Source organism: Octodon degus, unplaced genomic scaffold, assembly GCF_000260255.1.
Source record: "Octodon degus isolate 3935 unplaced genomic scaffold, OctDeg1.0 scaffold00023, whole genome shotgun sequence".
In the NCBI taxonomy this organism is placed as follows: Eukaryota; Metazoa; Chordata; class Mammalia; order Rodentia; family Octodontidae; genus Octodon; species Octodon degus.
The window spans coordinates 12704800-12722444 of record NW_004524599.1 but is presented as its reverse complement, the minus strand read 5'-3'; the positions used below and the strand labels follow the sequence as shown (position 1 = coordinate 12722444).

Below are 17645 nucleotides of genomic sequence, written 5' to 3'. Positions count from 1 at the left end.
TCCTTCCTTCCTTCCTTCCTTTTTACCAAATAGGGAAAAAGGATGATCCACAAAGTATGTTGGTAGCAGATATATAAAGATGCCAACTGCATTTAACTTCTCAAATGAGAATATAATTACTGGGCCCTCCAGATAGCTCAGCAGATAATGCACCTGCTGAGGCGCAGTGCAGTGGCCGGGGATCGATCCCTGCCAGCCGTGTTGGGCCGGCTGAGACAGTGACTGAGACTGGACATGGTGGCACGTGCCTGTAATCCCAGCACTTGGGAGGCTGAAAACAGGAGGATCGAAAGAGAGAGAATATAATTACTGTAGAGGCTTTGTCCTTCTTGGAACAGTTAAAACTTTTCCCCAGTATTCATTGCAAGGCAGAGAGTAGTTGCAATTCTTTTGCTGTGTCTGATAAGGTCAGTCAAATCCCCTGTATCCTGAAACGCTGTACTGCAGTTTGTAGATCTTTTGTCAGTGTCAGCCATGTGGATGAGTCACGGCCACTGCTTGACCAGTTTGCTCTCTGTGAAAGCCTGAAAGAATGAAATCTCCATGTGACTCTCCTTACACACACGCTATATCACTTTCCTCTGTGGCCCCATAACCTCCTTGATCAGAAGATTTGGGCCACAACTGAGTTACATGATGTTACAGTACAGGTTCTCCTATGTCCTGAGTCCTCACTGACCTTGAAAGGCTAGGGCCAAAATGTTGGCCATCTTTGCAGCCCTTCTTTTTCTCTAATTTTTGGTCTGCGAACTTAGGTTATTAACTATCCATAAGAAACTTTTTAATTTTACCCTACAACCTAGGCAGTTGAGCTTAACCTCACGATCTGTCTGAATATAGAACATCTTAGGCGTAACATAGAACAGGTATTTTCCCATCCAGTATTGATATGTTAAACTTTAAGTCCCTACAGAATATGAGGAAAAAAAGTTAAAAAAAATAAAATATTTAAAAATAGGAATAAACAGATATTTTTACACAGAAATTTAGAAGTTACGTTATTTGCTATATAGGTCTTGTTTTATCTTGGTCTTAACCACCCAGTAGAAAAGTACAAAAATGAAGTATAAAAAATAAAGCCATATTAATATGCTAAGCTATAAAAGGCTCAAGTCAACAACTTCTTTTATTTTCTCTTTTTTCTTTTTTGGTGGATCTGGGGATTGAACTCAGGCCCTTGCACTTGCCAGGCAAGCATTTATTTCACTGACCCACCTTCCTGGCCAAGTCAACAACTTCTGTCATTTCCAGTCTTACAGAAAACCCACTACTATTATGGACTACTGGACTACATTGGAATATTTGGCTGAATTCAGGCACCTACAATATTTAAATGACAATGGAATACCCTGCTCTGACAAAACTAAACAAAAAGGGGATACAAATGAATGACCATTTTGTATCTGTATGTTCAAAATAGTTAAGATAGATACACAGCTACATTCTCTTGGATCACTGAATAGGGAGATTTGTTCTAATAGTGTTTGTGGACAGGATATCATATCTGCATCTTGTACAATAAATAACCACTAAGACAACAACATGCAATGTATTAATTATTGAAACTGTGCTAGTAATCAGTTTTGAAATTGTCTCATTGCTATTTATTTCTCAATAAGATTATTTAAAAAATATAAATAAATAAATTGGAAAACAATATCGTGTATGATAGCACCAAGCAATGAACTATATGGGTATATAATTAACAAAAAAATTCTCTTGCTGTGTCTGATAAGATGCCCAGTGGGTGAGTTATGGCTAATTTCAAGGTGTATATCCGTGGCTGGTGATTCTGGGTTTGTTCAGATCCAGGGAGAAGCAGAGGCAATGATCTGTGCAGGGTTGAGGGGGGTGTGCCAAGAGGGTCTGCGCTCATCTTGGGATGGCTCTAGAGCCACAGGAGGCAGACCTCCAGCCTGGGGTAAGGACAGTCCCGAGGTTCTGTGTGGTGCTGAGGCCCAGAAGAGCCTTACAGCTCAATTCACACTGCACTTCATTCCAGTTTTGGTCATGAGGGCTTGAGGAGGTTTTCACTGGATGGTGACAAAGAAATGTGACCTTTCTTGATTTTCCTACTTCCTGTTGCACAGATATTTACATTTTTGGGTAGTTACAATCCATTGTCTGCTTCTTTGTGAATATGTAAAGATATTTTTCCCCTTGCATAAGCATTTTATGTGGCTCTTATGAAATGACTTTTCTCTATTATAAACCTATTATATCCTGTTAAATTTCACTGTTAAAAGTTATATTCTCATAAGGCCTAGATTTTCTGTAACTCTTTTCGAAAACAGTTACCTACTTCATCTTCTCTACACTAGTTTCTCAAAGACTATAGGAGATAAATTGTGGGTAACATGAATTATTGTCAAAGCACATAATTAAATTTGGAAAGAAGAATTATTCTTTGTAAAGTTACTTCCCAGGTTTGTTGAACCACAAATCTTCAGCCACAGTCTAGGGCTGACCGATCTTAGTCATAGTGAGGAGTGGCAGGTGGGTGTCTGGCTGGGGCCCATGACACTTGAGGGGCTTGGAAATAAGCCTCAGTAGCTCCTGTGTTGGGCAGGCCGAGGTTGGAGAGGACTGGGTATTGGCGGTGGGGCCACTGTCACCTCCTCTCCTCCATAACTGCTGCTCCACTTTGTTTTTTATGCATTTGGGCTCAACTTGTATCTTAAAAAGCTGTTCTAGAAAATGAATTTGGAAACCCCATTGGTTTGGGGAGATAGAGGTCTGCCTCCTGTGCTGCTCTGCTTTGCACCAAGTTGTGCAGCAAGGACAGGGAGATGTCCCATGGATGAGGGATTGGGCCACACATTGGATCCAAAGGGAAAGAAAGGCATAGTGTGGGGTGAACAGGCTGTTTTCTTCCTTGCTGCTACTGCGCTTGGTGACTGCCCTATCGACTCTCTAAAACTCAGTTGGTTTCATTCTGGACTTATTAATCTATCGTTGTGATATCTTTACATCTTGCTCACTTGATAACCTGTGCTTAAGACTTACCTTCCTATTTATCACACTGTACTGTGCCACTGGTTTCACCATCTTGGCTCCCATGATGAGACTGCATGTTCCCAGAAGGAAGGAAGAGAAAGCAAGTGTGGTGGATTAAATAATGGTCAGCTGGTAACACGCAGCTGAACTCAGTCAGCATGGTGCTGGGTGTGGAAGATCTACTGAGGATTGCTGCCAGCAGCACGAAAGGGACTGGCAGGGAAGAGGGTGTGCCGTTGGTTCTCCAGAGATGCTTGTCCTGCAGATTCTCCTGGCATGGACTCAGCTGTTCTCACTGTCAGTGGAGCTCAGGACCTACCGTCACTGAGGATGGTTACAATTTTTGGGGGGGAGCTCTGGTCTTTACCTTGAGCGTCACTTTCTGGCTCCAGTGCAGACCCCTCAGCCTGCTGGCACAGATCTTTCATCCTGCTGGTGCGGACTTTTTAGCTTCCACCCTGACCTTTGGGCCTTCCCAGCACAGATCTTTGATACAGACTTGCTCGAGACATTGTTGTGGGCTCTGGGTCTCCAGTTGGACGCGTGGAGGCCAATGCCAAGGGGGATCCAGGCCCTCAGCTGGATTCTTTGGGTCTGCAGTATGTAGACAAATCTGCACTCTTCTGCATTTGACTTTTTGTGTGGATATAAAATACACCTACATATTTTGTAACCTGTATTAAATCTTTTCCCTTATAAACCCAGACTATAACAGTAAGTTACCCTTTTGACATCTTATTTCCAGGGCTAAACCATGGTGGGTACTCTATAAGTTGTGCTGAGTGGATGTGATATCACTGGAGAATGGATGTAAACTACCTGTAATAGTTTTGCTACATTAAAGCAGTATAATAGCAAGTCATGAGATATTTTGAAATTGATGTTTCTAAAACTTAGGTAAAAATGTACAGGATCTAGAAACACCAAAACAATACTAAGAAACAAAGTTGGAAGACTATTTCAAGATTCACAGTAGCAACACAGCAATGAATCCTGTTTATCTAGATTTCATTTAGGTGTCCCCCCAAAACCTAACAGGCTCACAGGTGGGGGCTGGGAGAGGTGGCTGGATCATGGGTTTACGAGGCTGGATTAGGGTGAACAATAACAAATTGGGTCAGCACTGTTGCAGCTGTAGATAATGTGAGCCCCAACCTGAGTGTGGGTAGCATCATCCAATCGGCTTGTAGTCTGGAGGGAATATAATGGGACAGAAAAAAGGGTGTGTTACTATTGCTGCTTCCCTGGTTCTGGCTCCTGTCTACTTTGCCATGAGCTGTTTTTCCTCTGCAATGTCCTTCTACCATACAACCCTATCTTGGGGCCACCAACTATGGACAGAAATCTCCACAAACCATGAGCTAAAATAAACCTTCCCTCCTTTAGCTTGTAGGTGTTGGGTGTCTTGTGTCAACAATGAGAAAGGAATTAAGACAACTGTGTTGTCACAAGCTCTCAAGGAAGGCAAAATCCAAAGATTTACGGGTCCTTAGAATGTTACAACCGATAAGCATAGCGATTCTTTGGGTTTTCTATCATTTGTGGTTGGATGCTATTGATTTGTTCAGCAGATATTTAGTGTTTACTTTATGAATTAGCTATTATAACATGAGTTATGGGGTGGCGAAGGGGCTCCAAACCTGAGATGAGCAAACTCAGGGACCATGTGTTTTTGTCCAGCCTGAAAGATGAAGAGATGTTTTCCATTTTGAAGTAGTTAAAAAAATTAGTATTTATAGACAGTTGTATGAGATTTGAGTTTGTATCCACAGATAAAATTTGATTGGAACATAAAATGTTGGACTGTACTAGTAAAAGATAGACAAATGCATCAGTAATAGTGAGGATGAAATTGAAGACACAGGCAGCAACTGAATAAAAGAAGTCAGCTCCATGTATACTACTAATTGAGTCCGTTTAAGTGACATTTAAAAATAGGTAAATCTAGGTTATAGGCAGCAGTGGGCAAGGTCCTTCTCAAACGGACAGGTGATGTAGAGATGGACAGAGCTTGGACAGAAAGGAGGGGCAGGGGACGAAAGGGAGTTAAGCTGTGCTGTGCGCGGGCTTCCTCTCTGGAGACATCACGAACAACAAGAAATGCAACAAAAAACGCAATCATTATGTGCTGCAAACTTGTATTAATAAAAAGACAAACAAAACCAAAAACAGAATAGGTAAATCTAGTCTATTGCAGGAATCTAGTCTGTGACAGTCCAGTGTTTGTTGCAGGAGTTGCAGGTTCCTCAGAAGGAACTCAAAGGAATTTCTTCTAAGCAGATGAAAATGTTCATCTTTCAACCGGATAGTGATTTTGCCCATCAAAGGCCATGGAGTTGTGCATTTTATTTTCATGGTTTTCACTATTGGTAAGCTTTACTTCAACTTTATAAAACCACCAGCAAGTACTAATTTATGTTTTTAAGCATATAATTACTGTTATGCAATTTTCCTTCAGTGTACATACATCACAAGAATGACAGGGGTGGTAATTAGGTTCATTTACTATGATAACTATTATAAGAAATTTTTAGCTGAGCATCCCTCAGTCACTGAGAAGTCTTATTTGGCCACAGCATACTTTACTAATTGGTAATCATAAAAGAAATGGCCAGTGTGGACCAAGGGAAAGAGAAATTGAGAGTTCAAGCTCTCACTGTTGTCTTTTCTCGTTGCTTTGCCAATGGCTGCCCAGTGTCAGGCCAGGTGGTACAGAACAGGATTACAGAAATATTCAAAGGGAAAGAGTAGATGGGTAGGGGAAAACTCAGAGCCAGGGGTCTGAGGACAGAGAAGAACATTAGGGTAAGACCAAGGAGAAGAACACAGGAAGAGACGCAAAGGGCACACAGGCTGGATCCCTGAGGGCCTTGCTGGCTCTTTGTCTCCTGTCTCTCTACCATGGGGACATTTGTCCCAGGAGATGCAGCAACTCTGCCTGCACAGCTTGGAGGGGGAGCTGAGCAGCACGCTCCCCCGTGTTTCAGAAATAGCCTATGTGATTACAAAATAGATGCTGCGCTGCAACCTCATTCCAGGAAGCAATTCAGGGAAAGCAGACATTTAGATTGTCTATGATTATCAGATTCGAGAGATGGCTTGTAATAAATGTCTGTTTTTCTCCAAAAATATGGGAAGCACAGGCATAAGGAATGTAACCTTAATAATTGAGAAACCAAGCTGTTTGCCCACAAATGGAAACTTCATTACTTTGCTGGCTTTTACCATTAGAGAAAAAAAATGATGTCTGAGCAGCTCACTGTCCCTCCTCCCTAAAGAGAAGGACTGAATTAGACAGAGCTTGTAAGACATACGATATGTGTACCGAGAAGCTTATATGATATGGAAAGACAAATCCAGGGGAAATTAATATTTTTATATGCAGCCGTGGAGTCAGGTGACCGGAAATCTATGTCCAGTGCTGCAGGTGCCCTTGGGTAGTTATTTAGCTTTCTGACACCTCAGTCTTTCCATCTGCACATTGGTTATTTATGGGATGGATATTATTTTACAACAATGGGAATGAAGATACTTTCTATTTGGTAAATTCTGCTTTCTAAATGGCTTTCTATAGAGTATGAAGTGTTAAAAACAGTTTCAGAAAACAGTAATGAAAATTCCTGTCTAATAAGGTAGCTCCTTGGTGTTACGCTTGTTTGGAAATGGATGAGAGAGCTTTCTCAAGCTTTCCCTCGTCACTGAATTCCTGCTCACTAGAACCATAGCAATGTCCATCATCCTTAGGAACACTTTGATTTTAGCTCTAAGGGCTTAAAAACCCACTTAGAATTGGAAATTCATTATTTACCATGCTGGTTGGTCATAGCAGTTTTCACTAACACTAATTAGGAAAGTACTCAAAAGTTGTCACCTGGGTGCTGCTGCCTGTTGAATTGCGCTGGCACTGGGAAGGTGACAAAAAGCACCAAGGCTTTTTTCCTTTCTCTGCCATCAGACTGAGAAATGCCTTTCCTGAGGTTCATGTGCACAACTCACGGAGCTGCACAATGACCATGTGGAACAAAAGCTGATAGACTTGGTTACCACAGAAGTTCTATAAATAAGATCAGCTCTATCATGGATCCGATAGCTGGCAAGGACAGCCACCACCACCAGCACCACCACCGCCACAGCCATCATCAGTGTACAAGTTCAGATCGACAAGCCAGACAGAGAAGAATTGGGAAGTAGGGCTAGGGAGACAGTTTGGCGGTCTAAGTGCCTGCCTGGCAAGTGCAAGGACCCAGGTTCAATCCTGTGAACCATGTGCTGTGCTGACCACCAAAACGAGGTGTAGTGACCCACGCCTGTAATTCCAGCAGGTGGGAGGCTGAGACAGGAGGATCACTACAGGTCCAAACTGCATATAGAGAGCCTGTACCAAATAAAAAATAGATTAAAGTATTGAGAGATAAATTATTATTGCTCTTTTAGAAAGATGAAGTTTCTCAAAAACTAAGATCCACATCCTAGTCTTCTTAATGTGTACTGTTTCTAATGTCTTATCAATTATTATACTCTCTTTATGATAAATTAAAACAAGAGAAGACAAGGAAAAAATTAAGATTTCTTGAAATCAAATGTCAATATTCAATTATTTCCCCAATCTTGCATAACTATATCTGTTAACCTGGCAACAGATTTGACGATAAAAAGATCATACAACAACCAATACATTTGTATTGTTGAATGTCACCCTGTTTCTGTTATTTTTCTATTTATTTTTGCATCTGTTTTTACAGTTCAAAATAAAATTAAATTTAAAAAGTAAAGAAGACAAGAAAATAGAAAAAGTTAAGATTTCTTGAAATGAAGTGCTAATAATTAATTATTTGTCCAATCTTGCATAACTATTTCTGTTAATCTGAGCAATAGCTCTGAAGATAAAAATAAATATAACAGCCATTTTAAAGTAGCTATTCTCATTTTAAAATCTGTAACATATGTACTGCTATATGTTGTCCTATTTCAGTCTTTGTTTCTGCTATTTGTTTTTACTCTTCAAAAGAAAAGAAAACCCTAAGATCCATATGGCAAAATGCTCTCCAGTGGCCAAAAGGTAGGCCCAATGGTCTTTGAGCACCTGGATCCCCAGATTCCTCTTCATTCTAAGAAAGAGGGTTTTAGCTGCTTTATGAACCAGAGGAGAAGTCAGATATTGATTTGTACATTTTAAAATTTAAAAAAAAAAATTTAGTGAAGTATGTTGAGTTGGTGGTACCATCAGTGGATAGATTTTATGCATTTATTTATCACTTTAAAGTTATGTGGGATGACTCAGGTGTGGAATTTCTAACTTAAGAAAATGTGTAAATGTAATGTGAATATTTGTAATTAAAGTTGTTACCTGAAGAGGCTTTTAGTGAATGTGGAGCTTCTTGTTCAGAATAAGCAAGTAAACAACTGGAGGAAAAAATGTAAGAATATGATTTTACAGTAAAATAGGAGTTGCTTGGCAACATATTAAAGTAGGAATGTCATGGTTGGCTTTTTCCTGCATGGAAAGAAAATAAAACATTGCAAAAAGGAGGAAAAATTGACAAAATAAAATAGCTTTATTTTCAATTTATGAGATCATAGACACTTGAGAATTGGGAGCTTTGAAGCTCATTTGGTCTCAAGGGTCATTCAGCTTGTACTGGCCTCTACAGGAATCCAGGACCTATTTTCTCTTGTGCTCAGTTAGATTTACTAGTTGCAATTCAAGAGTTTTTAAACAACGCTAAAGAGCACATAGGACACCAATTGGTTTAAAGTGTTTGTTTGAAAGTTAATTCCCCAGGGCACAGTTGGAGCACGGTATTAATGGGGATTAATGATGCATCTTGGCTCAATATTAGCAAAAGATCAGGGTTAAAAATAAATGTGTACTCCTCGGGTTATGCTGGACAGTCCAGGATGGGGAGAGTGCAGCGTCCTGGAATTTTAAGACATGCAATTGTTCTTACAACTTTCTCCCCTCTCATTTTCCAAAAATTTCCCTACTATTACTTTTTCTTATAGAATTGAATTAAAATACAGTAGTATGGGATTAAGTAACTCTTAAGTGCTGAGATCCAAGGCACAAATTTTAGTTACAGCAAACTTATGTATTTTGGATTGTGAAATAAATAAGCCCACTAAAGAACAACTCATAATACCTCCTAGTACATTTTTATGACTACAATTTGGAGATAATGTGCACCATAGAGAAAGGGTCACCATGATGCACAGCATGGATTATTATTGCTATGAAGTCTTGTCAACCATTTTTCTTTCTTTTGATCTAATACCCCAATGCTCAGTAGGTCAGTGTTTCGTCCGAGGGAAACTTTGAGCTGAAAATTAGAGACTTGCTTTCCCACACAATCCTATGCTTGTTTTTATCAAATGATTTGCTGTATTGAAGTTTTCTATTTACTTGTTTGTCTTCTCTATGAGACCATAAGCACTGTGAAGGCAGAAACTACATTCTGCTCACAGTTGTACACCAGTACCTAGACTGGTAGATTCTGGATAAATACTTGTTGACTGAATAAATAGGCATCGAATAACACTGCCATCAGTGTCATCACCACCATTGTCATCCACCCCCCCACTGCCACCATCACTGCCACCACCACCTATACCACCACCATCAGCCCCGCCACTACCACTGATGTCACCACCGCCACTATAATTACTATTGCATCACCACTGTCACCGTCACTATCACCATCACCGTCACCAGCCAGACAACCATAAGTCCCAGGGTCACCACCTCTGCTGCCACCACCATTCCTATCCCCATCCACCACCAGCACCACAGCCATCAACCACATTTGGTTCCTAATCCTCGTGGGACCTCTTGCCCAGAAAGACAGTGCTTCTGGCTGTTGAGAATCCTGTAATCCATATCTTTCTTCACTTGTTCATTCTCTTCAGAATTCATCTATCCTGGGCGCTGTTTCTGGAAATCTTGCTCTTTTCTAGGATCAGCTATTCCATTTGACATAGTAATTGTGTTACTGGCAGTGATACTTCGGCAGTGACCCTCTAAAGAAATATGGCCTGAGAGTAAGGACAGTGTCCGCTGCTAGTCTAGCTACTTGCTTGCTATGTGACCCTGAGCAAATAACATCACCCAAAAGACCCCAGCAGAGGCTTCCAGATCTCCTGTGCTAGTTTCAGTACAGGTCTCCTAATGATAAGAGCTTAACCCGTAAGAGCAAACCTGCTTTAAGTTGAGACGTCCAAGGATTTCAAAGTGACTAAGCAAGAAGTTACCTGCAGTAATGAGGACAGCGTTGTGGCAGCCGCACATCCCTAGGGGAGCCCTTCTCCTCCCATCACTGCCAGATCCCATCAGATGTGGGGCAGAAGCAGACACACACAGGTAACCACCCAGGGGTAATGACAGGCTATTGTCACTGTCATCCCCTCTTGCTGGGACATGCTGTCCTTGTCATAAAATGTCATGGCACCACTGTTCTGGTAGCCTGCCTGGGAGCTCAGAGTGCATGTCCAGCTGCTTCACAGGAAGTTAGGGGTAGAAACAGAATCCTCTGCTGCTGCCATGTGAAGGAAGGAAGTGTTCAGATGACACAAGGCTTCCTTCTTAACTTTTTCTGGCACATTTCCTGGAAATTTTCTTGGTGGGGACTGTCACGTTAGAAATGAGATTTTAAAAATTCCAGTCATTCAGGGGTATAACTTAAGGGACAAAGTACAACTCTGGGTAAGTTTCTCCTTTTTTCTAATTTCCTCTTGCTTTTCTCTTTTTTAAAAAGTCTGTCGTGTACATTGGCAAAATGCACTTCTCAGTACTTAGAAAAACCCAGATAGGAGTTAGCTTATGTGCGCTCGTAACATCTCAAGCCCATTCCTCAGACAAGGGGATGGCAGGATTTGGCATTTTTTCTTTTGGGAAAGTCCAGCAGTCCAAGACTGTCCAGATTGTCACCAATTTTCTCTACTTTCACTTGAAAGCAGAATAATAGCAATCCCGAGTGACAAGAGGATACTTAATTTATAAGAGAAAAAACAGAAGCAAAGAGAGCATTGTGATTGTTGTTGGCTAAGAGAAATGCAGATGCAGTCAGTTGGCACAGAGACCAAATTTCACTGTGAGGATGGAGAAGCGTGTGCTGCAGTCAACGGCTTTGCCCTGGTGACCCAGTGCAGGCTGAGCAGCAGGACCAGAGCTAAGGTGCCGCTTTCCAACCTGGGCCCAGCCCCTTCCCGTGTCATGGTGCCTGCACTTTCTCTCCCTAAAGGATTGAAAATCAGCAGGTTCTGAGCAAATTAATATTGTTTTTCCAAGCAGAAAAAAAGACAGTATTTTTTTTTCATTTCACACGTAGGAAAACCGAATCATAGAGGGGGTTGATTCTCTGGTCCTCCTGGGGGGTGACTTCTACCCCAAAGGGACATTTTACAATATATGGAGACAGTTCTGGATGTAGCAACTGACACATGAATGTGTGTGTTGCAGACACCTCTTGGGTAGAGGCCAGGGAAGCTACCATGCATTCTGCCATGAACAAGGCTGCTCTGAGCAGTGGAGTGACAGCCCAGGCTCAAGTGCTGCGCCACAGTAGTTTCATCAGTAGATTGCGCAGTTCAAATCCAAGCACATTTTATTATCACATTAGGAAGTCTGCATAACTCAGGTCATTTTCTGTGTTCTTTCAGCAGCATGCACCACTTCTTTCCTGCCACTCCTTTGCAATAGTCAGTGCTAGACTTGGATCTGACCACAGGAAGTCAGTTTGGCCAAGGGGCCACAGTCACGTCCTCCTGTACAATGTGCTCCAGGGCTCTAACCAGGGCTGAGCTGCTCCTCCTCACTGTCGCCTGGCAACAGCTGCTGTGGGGAGCATTCTGTCTGCTCCCATCCTTGTCTTGGCATCATGAAGTCGATGTGTTACTCCTTGATTTGTACGTTGCATGTGTCTTTCTCTTCAGGCTTTCATGCTCCTTGAGAGGAATTCTCGTCCTTGCTGGTCAGGCTGAGGCATCTCAGAGGCACTCAGGACATGCCTTGCAGTGGACTTAGTTTCTTCTTGGCCTGAGCCTGGCCCCAGAGAACCCATCTGTGGGCCCATGTGCTCGGCGATTTGGAATCTAGCTTGATTCTCGGAACCTCAAACACCTTCTTGCTGGGCTCTCTAAATACATTTCTTGACACTTCAAATTAATCTTTAATTAAGTCATTCACAGGATTTTTTTTTTCCTCTTGGTATATTACTTGACTTGAAAATTTTATGATGTTTCCAGGATTTGTAAACAGGAAGAGAACTGCCAGAATGATTGCAAAACAGTTTTTTTTTTTTTCTGAGTGGCATCTTTTCATTGATTTCTTGGAGGCTCCTTACATTAGTTTTAAAAATCACTGTAAGTGCATGGATTTTGGAAAGGCTCACAGGGCTATTCTAAGGGAAAAAGGAGGTAACAGACAGCAAAGGGTTTGCTAAACCTCCTGCAGACATAAACCATGGTGTGGTATACATGGAGACAGCGCCTAAACTTGCTTGGGGCCAGACCTCGCCCTCTTAATGTCCAAGTGGTCCCCGTCCCCAGACTAAGCAAACCAGGACCAAACTATTCCCCCAAAGAAATTATTTTCTCTACTTTCAAACGTTGCAATTGGGATACACATTTTCAAAATTAGGGCTTTATAGATTTTTTTTAGCACTAATCCAACTGCAAGGCCATTGGCAGTTAGCGCTGCCTACCTAATTCAGCACTTGCCAGCTGCCACCTGGCCAAGCGCCACTGCGGACAGGGTTCAGTGAGATGTCCCTTTTTTTGCTTCCTATGTACATTGGTTTGTGTCAGGCACTGATGTCTGGGTTTGTGAAAATACATGCGAGCAACGGGGGCCGAGAAGCAAGCCGTTTTAGAACATTAGGAAGAAATTCACACATGTTTCACCATTGCTAGCCACTGCTTGCTTTCTGATGGATGGCAAGTTCATCACAGAAAGTTCCAAGGAGAAAGAAGGAAGGGTGGAGTCTTGTGTTCAACTTAGGAAAACAGCGGACAGCTGACTGATTGCAGGTCTAGCGTGTGTGTCACAAATGGGTATTACAAAAAACCAGAGTCTTTAAACTCATTGCCTTTTCATTATGCAACACAAATGAACAACAGAAAACAACACTGCCTGCACAATGTGTGATAGCTAAACTTGGAAACAGCCAAAATGCCCATCACCTGAGGAACGGATGAAAAAGATGCGGTATTTTTATACAATGGAGTATTACTCAGCTATAAAGAATGATAAACTGAAAGCCTTTATATTTAAGTGGATGCCACTTGAAGATATATTCATAAGTGAAATAAACCAGACTGACATGTATGGTCTCCCTAGTGTAAGAACTCAAAAGAAGAAATAAAAATGGAAAGGTATAGCACAATTAAAAGGAAAGCATAGGTTGGGGAGATGGCTCAGTGGAATAAACGCTTCCATTGCAAGTGCAAGGGGCTGAGTTCAATCCCTGGTTCCGAACCAAAAAAAAAAAAAAAAAAAAAACGAAAGTGAAACCTTAAGTATTAGACAATGAAGAGAGGGCAAGGAGAAAAGCTAGGAAACATGACAGGGGCAAAACCATACATTTATATGCACAAGATGGTTAAGGCAATGATCCAGAGAATCTTCAGCAGGTTTTTGAAACTAGCAGTTAATTGGAAGGATTCTCACCCTGACTAACTATATATGCTGATACTAGTGAACTAAGGAACTGCACTGAAGATAGCAGTGTGTAATACTAGGGTCATGCTTGGAAAGCCTGTCATTCTGGTCTTCTAGATACATACTGTTTGTCATGTCATACCAATTACTGCCATACTGTCTCTCAAGTAAATGTTTGTTTAAAAAAAGGGTAACAAATGAAAACAAGAGACAAGAAACAAAAATGTCATAGGACTGTCCTGCTACAATGCTGTATATGGTTAAATTTCTAAATTTCTGTGTAAAAATATGTAATTGTTGATTCCATTAAAAATATTTTTATTTTTTCTTTTTTTCCTTCACATTCTGTAGGGATTTAAAGTTTAACGTATCAATACTTGATGGAAAATACCTGTTCCAGGCTATATGTAAGATGTCCGATATTCAAACAGATAGTGAGGCTAAGCTCAACTGTCTATGCTATAGGGTGATAATATCATTAAGCTTCTCTTCTGGAGGGTTAACAACTTAAGTTTGCAGATGAAAAATTAGAGAAAAAGAAAGGCTACAAGGACAGCCAACATTTTGGCTCTAGCCTTTCAAGGTCAGTGAGGACTCAGGACATAAGAGAACCTGTACTGTGACATCCCGTAATTTAGTGATGTCCCAAATTTTCTGATCAAGAAGATTATGGGGCCACAGAGGAAAGTGATCGATGATGTAGAGTGTGCCTAAGAGAGTCACATGGAGAGAAAACATTCTCTCAGGCTTTCACAGAGAGCAAATTGGTCGAACAATGGTCGTGACTCATTCACATGGCTGACACTGACAAAAGATCTACAAACTGAAGTACAGGGTTTCAGGGTAAATCTTGAGGGGATTTGACTGACCTTGTCAGATACAAAAGTTACATTTCTTGTTATGTAGGGCTTGTTTTATCTTGGTCTTAACCATCCAGCAGAAAAAGTATAATAACAAGGTATGAAAAGTAAAGCCATAAGGGCTGGGGAGATGGCTCAGTGGAATAAGTGATACCCTGGCAAGCGCAGGGTCCTGAGGTCAATCCCGGTTCCGAAAAAAAAAAAAAAAAAAAGTAAAGCCATATTAATATGCTGAGCTATAAAAGGCTCAAGTCAACAACTTCTGACATTTCCAGTCCTACGAATAACCCACTACTATTATGGACTACTGGACTACCTTGGATTATTTTGCTGAATTCATGCACTGACAATATTTAAATGGTAATGTAATACCCATCTCTGACAGGACTAGGCAGAGAAGGAGGATACAAACAAGGGACCATTTTGTATCTGTGTATACAAAGTGGTTGGGATAGATATATGGCTACTTTCTCTTAATTCAATGAGAAGAAAGATTCGTATTAATAGTGTTTGGACAGGATATCATGTCTGCATCTTGCAGTATGAATAACCACTATGAAGACAACAATATGCAATGTATTAATTATTGAAACTGTCCTATTAATTGGTTTTGAAACTGTCTCATTGCTATTTGTTTTTCAATTAAATTAATTTGAGAAAAAGAAAGCAACACTGCTAATTTAACTTGGTGCTGGTAATTGAGCCCAGGGTCTCATACTAAGCACATGCTTTACCACTGAGCTCTTCTCCTAGCCTCCAAATGCTTTCAGATGCTATGATCTGCCTTCACTTTTAAAGCTCTATTATATCTTAACTTTGCAGGTAGCTTAGTTCTTATAAGATAAAAATCAGCATTCTTAACAGGGAGCCAGAAATCACACTCAGATTAACCATTGTGTGTTAACATAGTCATATTTTTAAAAGTTTTATTTTTTGTTTTGATTCAGGGTCTTGCTATGAAGTTTGGACTTGTAGTGATCCTCCCATCTCAGCCTCCTCGTGCTGGGATTACAGGTGTGCAACGTCACACCCGGTGTTGGGACAGGGAGCACAGCATGTGGTACCCGGGATCTAGCACAGACCTGGCACTTGCCAGGCAGGCGCTTCAGCTGCCCAGCTATCTCCCCAGACCCAACATATTCATATTTTCAACCCAAAAGAATATATAATAACAAACTCAAAGATAAATTTTTTCCAGGGAGAATTATTTTTAGAAAACTTAAAAAAATATCCATAGTTTTTGTATGCAATACAACCTAACTTCACATTTTTCTAGAACTATTCTGCTCCTGAAACAGATAAGAAATACTTTCATGTACCAGGGCTGGCTCTATGTGATGGGTGGCTCAGCAGAGCCCAGGGCTACAGCAGCGCTGTGTTTAATGCACTTCTCTTTAGCCCTGGCCTACCACTCCTGAGAGTTCTTGCTCCATTTTTAATGATTTTTAACCCTTGCCCCTCAGGATCTCTGAATTCTTGAAGATATTTCAAGATCTTCCATAGACAGCACTGTGAAAGGTAGAATGGGTAAAGATTTGGAATCAGTAAGACTGGGTTCTGGTGGGAACATCACTCACAAACTACCACGACTCTGTGTCCTTTCACATAAAATGGCAAGATAATGCCCACCTCACTTAACTCCTAGGATTCCTGGAAGTGTCAATACCCACTTCATAAATGATAAAGCTCTCTTGTGAGGTAAATAGATGCTAGGATTATAGGTATCTTATGTAATCTAACTCTTATTAGAGGCAGATGTGCTGTATCTTGCACATCTTCTTGCTCCTTGAAGCTTGACAGACTGATCATTTGATTGTAGTAATTAACACTTTTGTGATGATCATGTTTTAGTCCCCAAGTGTGAGGTTATTTTACTGTTCAATAGTATAATATCCATCATCATTTATCTGAAGCTGAAGAAATACAGTATTGAGATAAAAGTTTGGTTTTATACTGCAAGCCAAGTTCAGACAATTCAAGAACTATACTGGGCGTCATAACTTACATTCTTACAAAGAGAAGTTTATTAAGCGTAAGTCATTCTTTCCACAGGTCTCAATGCACTGATGCCTGCACTCAGCCACATGGTGTGTGCAACAGATTCGAGTCATCAGCAGCTACCACTTACCATTGCAGACCCAACACGGCTGACTTTGATGGGGTTTCCTCTACCAGAAAGGTCCATCTGTGCTTTGTCCATCACGTATAAGCAAGCATCCAGGATGCTATCTTCAAACTGGAAAAAGGAGAAACTACTTAATGACTAGTTTTCAAGAAGGACATTCTCTGCAGAAAAACAAAATGGAGCTATAATCCAATGGAGAAAAATAGGTATTTTCCTTATAACTCCAACCTAATGGATAAAATGCGTATTTTCCTTATAATGATCTCATAATCTTTATTATGGACTGAAGGTGGAAGGAAGGGGACACCCTGTTCTCAGGAAAGTGAAGGAGAGCACAGCAGCTTGCCAGAAATGCAAGCAGAGCTGCTAGTCAGCTGGCGGGCTCCAGGGTCACAAGCAGACTTGCAGTTATTCAGGAAACTGCAAGTGAGTGCAGAGACTCCCTCCCACATACAGGTTCCAGTGCCCAAGGCACGGAGTGACCGATGGCGCAAACACTCACAACCTCAAAAGCAACACAAGTCCTTGTGTGTCCTGAAAACAAGCAGCTCTGAACAGCAGAGGGGCCTCATGGAGCGAACGGCCTCTATGGTTTCCAATTCTGGGGGAAAAGGTGGACCCTAAGGCTAAAGACAGAAAGGCCTGCAAAACATAGGTTTCCTTATCATGGGAAAAACCTTGCAGCCAGTTCCATTTTCTTAGAAAAAGCTATGACCACAGGAAATGCCAGAATTTCCTCAGAAAGATATGAAGGCCAAAATGTAATATGCAATATAAGCATTGTTTTTTCTTTTATAAAATAAAAAAGAATTTAAATAGCAAGATATGGTGCTTTTACCTATATTGTATAACACTGTAAAGGAGACTAATTCAAATACAGAAGCTATACACATTATCCATCTAAGTGCTTGCTGGAGATCATAATCCTTCTTCTTCTTCTTCTTCTTCTTCTTCTTCTTCTTCTTCTTCTTCTTCTTCTTCTTCTTCTTCTTCTTTCTTCTTCTTCTTCTTC

General features: G+C 41.0%; 1 protein-coding gene across 1 annotated transcript in view; it reads right to left on the bottom strand.

Annotated features, from left to right (window-relative positions):
* The window catches only part of F13a1 (coagulation factor XIII A chain), a 183814-nt gene that overhangs the window by 86123 nt on the left and 80046 nt on the right, over positions 1 to 17645 (bottom strand). Inside the window, exon 6 of the mRNA XM_004628451.2 lies at positions 16637 to 16744. Within this exon, the coding sequence (XP_004628508.1) occupies positions 16637 to 16744 (108 nt within the window). The remainder of the gene's footprint in view (positions 1 to 16636; positions 16745 to 17645) is intronic.